This window comes from Phoenix dactylifera, chromosome 2 (assembly GCF_051530095.1).
Source record: "Phoenix dactylifera cultivar Ajwa chromosome 2, Ajwa_hap1_PhDact_Kaust_v1.1, whole genome shotgun sequence".
Lineage (NCBI taxonomy): Eukaryota > Viridiplantae > Streptophyta > Magnoliopsida > Arecales > Arecaceae > Phoenix > Phoenix dactylifera.
The window spans coordinates 9,738,355-9,747,146 of NC_143191.1; the positions used below are offsets into that span (position 1 = coordinate 9,738,355).

Genomic DNA, 8,792 nt, shown 5'->3' on the forward strand with positions numbered 1-8,792 from the left:
CACGTCGTCTTAGAACTTGCTCTTTCACGTCAATGTCAGCTCTTTCACGTGAATGATTCAGATGGCGATCCTCAGTCCCAGTACGGTAGCTCTGAATTTTAAAGTTGCAGTTCTTGGGTTTATGAGTATTAGCAACACTCAATGCATATTTTAATGGCATGATTCTTGATATTTTAGTGTCAAAGTTGATGGATATTTTGACACTTAACACTACAGGAAATGTGGGAAAAGCCGACCCTTTTTTGCCGACGCTATTCACTAGCGTCGGGAAAAAATACCCCAAGCGCCACATATCCTCACGCTTCAAAGAAGCGTCGGTAGCTTCCTCCTCTCCCGATCGATCCCTAGCCTGGAATCCTTTTCCGCCTCTCCGCCTCCCTGAGTACCCACCCGATCGAGCCCTAGCATTTCCGCCTCTCCGCCTCCCGATTCTCCCTCAAGCCTCCTCCCTCCTCTCCGGTTCATAGATCGAGCGTTGCCTCACCTCCGCTCATATAACTGGTGGTTCATAGCTCGAGGCTTGAGCCCTAGACTTTCTCCCTCACCCCCTGAATCCTGATCATATAACGTCGGATAACTCCGTGATGATAACCCTAACCGATCCCACCCTGCTCCCTCTCCCCCTGCTATAAAAGGACCGTAAGCACACTATACAAAGTGATATATCTTCTCCGTCGCTTGCTCTCATCTCATCATCTTTCTCGATCTCCGCGGATGGCTGCGAACTCCATCCTCGCCAACGGCGGCAAGGGGCCGTCGCCCGGCCGCCTCGCGGCGGTGTACAGCGAGGTGCAGACTAGCCGCCTCAACCACTCCCTCCCCCTCCCCTCCGTCGTTAGGGGACCCTTCAAGATCGTGGACGGCCCTCTGAGCTCCGCCGCCGGGAACCCCGGTATCTGTCTCCCCTGTTTTCTCTCTCCCCCTTATGACTTGATTGAGATCTATATCGATCGATCTGAGGCCAATGATGGTCTGTGTTTTGATTGTCATGCTTGTGACGATATCGATTGCAGATGAGATCAAGAAGCTGTTTCCTAATCTTTTCGGCCAGCCCTCCGCCACGCTAGTTCCGACGGGTTCCGCTCCTTCGGAGATGGCTGGGAGTCTTAAGGTCGGAGTGGTGCTCTCTGGAGGCCAGGCTCCCGGTGGGCACAATGTCATCTCTGGGATCTTTGGTGAGCGCTTCGTTTCATTGTTTCTTTTGGATTTTTACCCCTTATTGATTGATTGATTTCTTTCTATATCCTTTTGTGGTCATGGATGATTTTTTTTTTGGTGTGCTTTTGGTTGATTGTGTGATGGATTAATTTCTTGGTTTCCTCATCTTTTTTGTCGTCATGGTAGATTACTTGCAGGATCGAGCCAAGGGGAGCACGCTGTACGGATTCAAGGGAGGTCCAGCAGGGATCATGAAATGCAAATACATGGAGCTCACTTCAGAGTACATCTATCCTTATAGAAATCAGGTATCTGGCTCGCCCTAATAGTTCTGGATTAACCAACCGCATCTTTCTATGCTACAGGGTTTATAGACCGTTTTCCCTCTTCTCTCTCTTGAATTTCACATTAATATACTATTCACACGTGCTTACCTTGATTAGACAATAATCTTATGGGAAAAAATATGTTTGAGGAATGATGATGCTGATTTTTCTAACCTAGTTTTGGATAGGAGTATTTGTGGTCTTTCTTTCTTGCTTGCTTTTTAATAGATGTTTAGCTTTTTTTGTTACTGTTGTCCAGAATCTGTAAGTTTAAATAGAGAAAAAAACTGAAGAAAAAAAAAAGAGGATTAGTCTGTGCAAAGTAAAGCTTATGGTTTGTAAGGAATGCCATTGTGCCTAAATATTGTACCTAAGTATTATGATGCCAATAAAATACAATAGATTTGCTCCCTGTTGTTGGTTTGACACTGTGAGGCTCAGTTGCCTCCAATAAGCTTGGTGATGGTTCATAATGATTGGTGATGCACTTGCAAGCATTTCTATTTAATCCTCTTTTTCCAAGCATTTCTATTTAGCACTACCTTTAGATAAAACAAGTGATGCACTTGCAGTTGTGAATATCAAATTTGGATCCATTTGATAGTTTGGATTTTTTTTTTTTTAACAACTGGCTGTGAACCTAATGGCAAACTTTTACCTTTCTTATCATGATTGGGACTGGCCATGATTGTTTTAAGTTGGCATGACATGTGAGTATTGCTGTGAAAACCAAAGGGGCTAGATAATAAACATCGAAGAAGTGTGAATTATTGGGTGCTTTTATTGAAATGAAAAGTAACATACATTGGTTGGAGAGGAAGGGAAAATATTCACTTCTAGATTGCGAAAGTTATTGTTTGAACGTAAAATTCTTTGAGAAGGCAGCACGGAAACTAAACTATTAAAGTGTATATGGAAAGACATGATGTATTTGTAATCAAGGTAAAACTACGGAGTATCAGAAACAAATGTACTCTTGCATTATTCAACATAGTCCTCAGATAAAATTTGCTCATCTTAACATTCCATAACGGTAATTGTGGTGGTGCTCCATATTTGTTCATGCCTATTTGTGCTAGTGGTTCTGTTGATACAACACCATGTGCTATCATGCTATGAATGCTAATCAGCTGTTTGACTGTTGAGTTACAGTCTAGTTGGTGGCCTATGCATACAAATATTTAGCCAGGTAGCACCCAGTACGTTGATTCCTTGCACACTTGTTTCATGCAAGCATTTACTTAAACAGTAATGACCTTTATGTAGTTTATAATTGCATCTTTTTTTTTTTTTTTTTGGAAGTAAGTTATTTGACTTCAATTTTGTGGTTTTGATATGAAAATAGGGTGGATTTGATATGATCTGCAGTGGAAGGGACAAAATTGAAACTCCAGAACAGGTGCTTATTGTCTATATGTATCTACAAATACCTCTTGAATAAATGCAGTATCTATTGTGAGCCATTTTTACCCTGTTTATTGATTTTAAATTTTCATTCTTCTCATTTTTTAACTGACTGATGCTCTCTTATGTTCATATGCATCAGTTTAAGCAAGCTGAAGAGACAGCCTTGAAACTTGATTTGGATGGACTTGTTGTGATTGCTGATACTTCTACTCGTAGAGATGATGATGCCGTCGACCCTTGAGACCTCGTAGACTGTTTATTTAGGAATTTGCTATGTATGTTTTTAATATTTTTAAAGTACAATGTAATCAAATATGATAATATGATTAGCTTTTAATAAAAAATTTTGTTTGTGATGTGACTTTTGTGATGGGATAATATTGTGTGTTTGCTGTGCTGGAAAAATTTGTTTTATAAATTTGTATACAGGTTTCACATTTCTTTTTATGATTTTTTTTTAAAAAAAATCTCTATTGCCGACGCTTAAAAGCGTTGGCAATAACATTATCCCGGCACAGGCGCATAAGAAGATTTTAAGCCTTTACCGACGCTTTCAAGCGTCGGTAAAGGTAATCGGATATAAAGCCTTTGCCGACGCTTTAAAGCGTCGGTAAAGGTAAGGTAACGCCGACGCATAAAAGCGTCGGTAATCCCATGCACACCGACGCATAAATCCTTTGCCGACGCTTAAAATCGTCGGATATAAAGCCTTTGCCGACGCTTTAAAGCGTCGGTAAAGGTAAGGTAATGCCGACGCAGGCGAAAAGCGTCGGAACGAAAATTATCCACGCCCACCTGCCCGACAGTTTCGTGACGCTTTTGGACGCGTTGGATTAGAAAGTACTGACGCTTATAAGCGTCGGTAAAAGCTCTAGAAAGCGCCGGAAAATACTATTTCTTTTGTAGTGTAAGAACATTAATGCCAAATGTACCTCATCACTATCTACAAGAACTTGATATCACTAGTTTCATCTTTTGAGAGCATGTTTGCATCAAGTATCAATTAGTCACCAAAAGTTTAAATTTATTGCAATATGGCCTAATCATCTATCTGGACTCTAACACCGTTAATGGTGCATAAAAAAGACAAAAATACCCTTGATTCAAAGTGGTTGTCTTTTTGTCATTGATCTACATGCACAGATATTAAAGTATTCCATCCTTTATAATCCATCCACCTATATAGATCATAAAGCATTCCATTCTCTTTCATTCATCTATCTACATAAATCTCAAAGCATTCCATTATCTATCACTCATTTACCTGCATAGATTTTAAAGTGCTCCATTCTTTGTCATTCATTTGCTAGCATAGATCTTAAATTACTCCAGCCTCAATCATCCATCTACATGCACAGATCTCAAAGAACTCTATTCTTTGTTATCAATCTACCTGCACTAATCCCAAAGCACTATGACTATGTTCTATTTTTCTGCATAGATCTTAAAGAGCTCTGTTCTTTATTATCCATCTATCTACACTAATCTCAAAGTACTATGACTATGATCCAATTTTCCGTACAGATCTCAAAACTCTTTGTTTGTAAAGTATTTGCATGCACAAATCTCAAAGTGCCACATTGTAATGAATTTAAAGTTTTAGTGGCTAATTAATACATTTTAAACTTTTGAGGTCAAAGTGTAAATGGCTCAAACTTGGAGGGGTGCCCTTGATTTTTTCTAAGTTAAATTTCATAACAGTTTTGACATATTAGTAACATAATGGCTTTTCATATAAACTATCACAAGAAACGGGCTTAATGGTTCATGCAAAGGCTATTGACATCTCATGCAAATGAGCTGCTAGGAACAAAAAGAACTTTTTTTTCTTTTTTTGTAGGGATTGCCTCTTCATCCACTGCTTCAATTAACAAGCAATCTATATTTGATATATTTGTGCCAAAACATGAATTCGCATACAGCTGCATCTATGGATGCGCAAATAGAACAGAAACTATGTTTTTCCATCTTCATCGAAATATGTTCAGTATTCTCCTACTCAGTGATTAGAATGATTATTCTCCTACTCGGGATGCTGGCTTCGAAAGCTCCATTCCTAGAACAAACTATGATAAAAAACTTTTGGTCTTGGACATCAATGCACAACAAATTGGCATTGATGGAATGCACAACTTTTGGCATTGGAGGTAATGGAAAGAACCGAAAAGCACTTGGAGACATTGGAAATTTTTTCAGGAAGTTTAGTTACTTCCTAGAACGTCTAATACGTTGCTGCTAAGGAGGTATAAATGATGATCTCTATCATTTTCCCCCTCAATGAACCCATTTTCCTTGTATCATAATGTCTAGTCATGGACTGAATGTTATTATTAAATAAAGATTAATCATTAAATTTCTTGCGTGCATTGAAATTTCATTTCAGGCTGCTTGTGGGATTGTTGATGAACCAAAGGATCTGGTTCAAGATATCGATGCTTTGGATGCTGAAGATCAGTTATCCGTGGTGGGTTATGTAGAAGACAATTTACCTATCTTAGCTGACAAGTGTTTGCTCTTTCTCCATTTAGTTTCTCCATTGGGCACGATAACTGAACCAATTCAACATGTCTGGACACAGGGATTGTGCACAACATTAAGTGAGATTTCATTCCCTGGCAGCAGAGAGTGAGCTGAAGGTGGTTTATAAGAAGTATTCGAGCCCTCAATATGGAGCTGTTGCATTGCATCCTCTTGCAAAGAAACTGCTCGATGAGCCAAAGGCAGCTTCAACATGACTGGGTTGTTCAACAACTGGGTTGGATACTGAGTTATTATTTTTATTTCATTGTGGACTTTGTACCAAGTTTTTGAAGGAGGGGGATGCATAGAGGAAAGGGGGATTGGCTGAAGGCAGATCATCTTGCTGATTATAATGTTTGTTGTGTGCTTTTGGGTTCCTACTCCTTTCTTAGGAGTATTGGCCGCCCATGATATAGAGAAGCTTTGTATTTCAAATGTTTGATGTGTATGGGGAGGAAGATGCACACAATATGTGAGAATAATGGGCTGAAGCCGGCAGTCCCACGTGTATGGGGAGGAAGATGCACACAATATGCGAGAATAATGGGCTGAAGCCGGCAGGGACTGCCGTCTTCAGCCCATGGCGCAAGCCAGAACAGAGGATCACGATCCTCTGCTCCAGTTTTCTTGGGCGAGACGCGAGCGGAGGCACTGAGACCATTTCGGAGCCGCCCCACGGCCGCTTGAGCGGCTGCCGATCACGCTCAACCGCCATGGAAATCACGGCGGTGAGCCGTTCAAAAATGTTTTTCTATAAATCCCCCCTTCCTCTGCCACCGAGCCACCATCTCCAAGCACTCTCCTCCCACTCCTCCCTCCTCCTCCTTCTCAGGTGGTCGGCGTGCCACCCCGGCCAAGCTCCATCCAAAGTTCTCCACGATTGCTCTGTTCCTTTGATTGCTCCCTATTTCGAGCGTTGTCGCCACTAGTCGCCACCGGTTGAGCAGCCGCGGCCGAGGTCCTTTGCCTCCGTCGATTGCCGATGAGCTTCCCTTCCATATTCTTCTCTATTTTTCATTTTGTAAAGTTGTTCTTCTTCCTCTATTCTGGCCCCAAACTAAGACTGTCTCGGTTTTCCTTCCCGCTGGTCGTTTCCCACTTCTGCTGCCTGCCACCGCAGTATCCGCCGCCTCTGTCACCGGTTCCACCGTGCCGGACCTCCGGCCACCCAGGCCTGGCCAATGCCGGACCTTCGAACATCACCTCCCTCTCTTCCTTCTCTTCCCGCTTCGTCCTTGTTTTCTCAACGGGTTGAAGGAACACTCTTGGGCCGTGTCCACCACATTTTGGGCCAAGTGGGAAAAAAATGATGAAGATTCCCTCTATTTATCCAATTGGGCCGTCTCATCTACTTGGGCCGTGTTGGGCCATTTCATCTACTTTGGTTGAGTTTATCCAATTGGGTCGTGTTGGGCTGTTTCATCTGCTTGGGCCGTATTCATCTATTTTGGGCCCTGTTGGTTCGTGCCCATTGTCGGCCAAATTTGGGCCCAGCAGGCCATGCCCATTGTGGGCCAAATTTGGACTCGATTTAATCATTTTGGGCCTTGTTGGGTTGTGTCCATTGTGGGCCGAGTTCAGGCCCTATTCATCCTATTGGGTCGTATCTGTTGTAGGTCGTATACCTATTGGGCCTTGTTCACCCTGTTAGGCCATATCCATTATGGGCCAAGTTCAACCCTATTCACTCTGTTGGGTTGTGTCCATCATGGGCCGAGTTCGGGCCTTATTGTCCTGTTGGGCTGTCTATGGTGGACCGTATTTCTCTTGGGCCCTGTTGGGGCCTATTCATTCATTGCGGGTTGTATCCTTTTGGGCCTTGTTGGGCCCTATGCATCTATTGTGGGCCCTGTTGGGCTCTATATATCCATTGTGGGCAAGTCTGTTCAATTTGGGTCAAAAAAAGAGAGAGAGAAGGAAAACCCTCTTTGTCTCTCTTTAATTGACTTGTGGACTAGATACATTGATTTATGCAGTCGACCCAGGCCAACTTTCTCTTTTTCTATTTTGGTCAAACTGGATTGAATAAGCCAAGCCTCTAATTGGACCTAACTTAGTGGATTCAGCTCGAAACTAAATAGATCAGGCTCAAAAACACAACTTGCCTTAGATCGTCTCTCTTTCTCTCTCTATGCAAGCCCACATTCTGATTAGATCTAGACATCTCCCCAAATGGTCGACCCGAACCACTCAATCCAGGCCCGTGATTAGCATCAGATCAGGACTTGGACCAAGATTCTCTCTCTAAGCTTCTTTCTCTCTCTAAGCCAGACCTAGGAATTTTAGTTCAAATCCCTGGCTTCCTTTTTACTCGGATCTAAGTTGATCCCTAGGTGGACGCACTGCACCGTCTTGATATCCGGACGGTAGACTGGTCCATTACTTTAATCCCAACTAGTTTTGACTACTTTTTGATCTTTACCATTGAATCCTCCTTGCTCGAATTGACCTAGCCAGTCGAGCACAATCACCTGACCAACCTGATATGTTTATAACCAACTCCACTCTCTATTCTTTCAAAAGTGAATCCATACTCGCATCCCCATATAACCAATACCTCAATAGGTAGCTCATTCAACGGAAGATTGGCTTTGAGTCAGTAGCACGCTTGGAATACTTTTTTTCCTTTGTATAGAGTGTGGTCAACCTAGCTGGACTTCCTTAACAACTTCTTGGGCCTTGACTTTGCTAGAAGAACAAGTTGAGGTACAATAGGCTAGATAATAGGCTCACTTCAAGCTGGGATCCTCCGTGGTGCATGCTTTGCACCGCAGAAGACAGTGCATATTTGGAATCTCGAGAATGGATGGCTGCCAGACATCATGCTGGCATGCGAACACAATGGACAATAGCTATCCATTTCTAAGATGGGCGATTTGTCGCCCATGCAAACACATATTGTAGAGGTTTTAAACTCACCCTCTTCATGCTCCGAAATCGGAAGGAGTCAGCTGTGAAACTAGGAGGGAAGAGAGAAATGCTGATTAGACCCGATTTAGAATATGGACTGGGTTTGGATTGGCCCAGATTCCCCATCCAACCCAATCCACTTGTGGCTCCTGCCATGACTTTATTGTGATCAAAGAAATGATGAAGAGGGGTACATGAAGACAGGAATATGACGAGCTCGATCGGAGGCGCATTGTACCTTTTTGGAAGTCCTAATAAACTCCTGTCATAGAGAGACAGGAAACAGGGGCAATAGAAAAGCATGGGAACTCGTTTAACACAAATTAGTAGCTAGATTTTTTTCTGTAGTTTAATTACAATGCAAGAATATATTTATCTCTCCGTTCAGAAATTTCCTGCATGGACTGCTTAATTCAGCAAATTGAGAGTACTGCCACCATTCTAAGTTTGCCGTGGGAAGCCAATTCTTCC

The 8,792-nt window shown here is 42.5% G+C and overlaps 1 protein-coding gene across 1 annotated transcript; it reads left to right on the top strand.

The window, feature by feature from the left end:
- The first annotated feature begins 699 nt into the window (after positions 1 to 699).
- On the top strand, positions 700 to 5,626 carry LOC120112786 (pyrophosphate--fructose 6-phosphate 1-phosphotransferase subunit beta 1-like). The gene is made up of 7 exons (XM_039132673.3): positions 700 to 892; positions 1,014 to 1,175; positions 1,345 to 1,466; positions 2,830 to 2,883; positions 3,031 to 3,120; positions 5,275 to 5,398; positions 5,511 to 5,626. Exons 1-7 carry the CDS (start codon positions 715 to 717, stop codon positions 5,624 to 5,626), a joined length of 846 nt encoding a protein of 281 aa, XP_038988601.2. The 5' UTR covers positions 700 to 714.
- Positions 5,627 to 8,792: the final 3,166 nt, after the last annotated feature.

Coding starts and splice junctions, on each gene's coding strand:
- LOC120112786 (XM_039132673.3), top strand. CDS start 715: ATGGCTGCGAACTCCATCCTCGCCAACGGCGGCAAGGGGCCGTCGCCC. Junction 1,176..1,344: donor TGTCATCTCTGGGATCTTTG/GTGAGCGCTTCG, acceptor TCGTCATGGTAG/ATTACTTGCAGGATCGAGCC. Junction 5,399..5,510: donor ACCTATCTTAGCTGACAAGT/GTTTGCTCTTTC, acceptor ATTCCCTGGCAG/CAGAGAGTGAGCTGAAGGTG.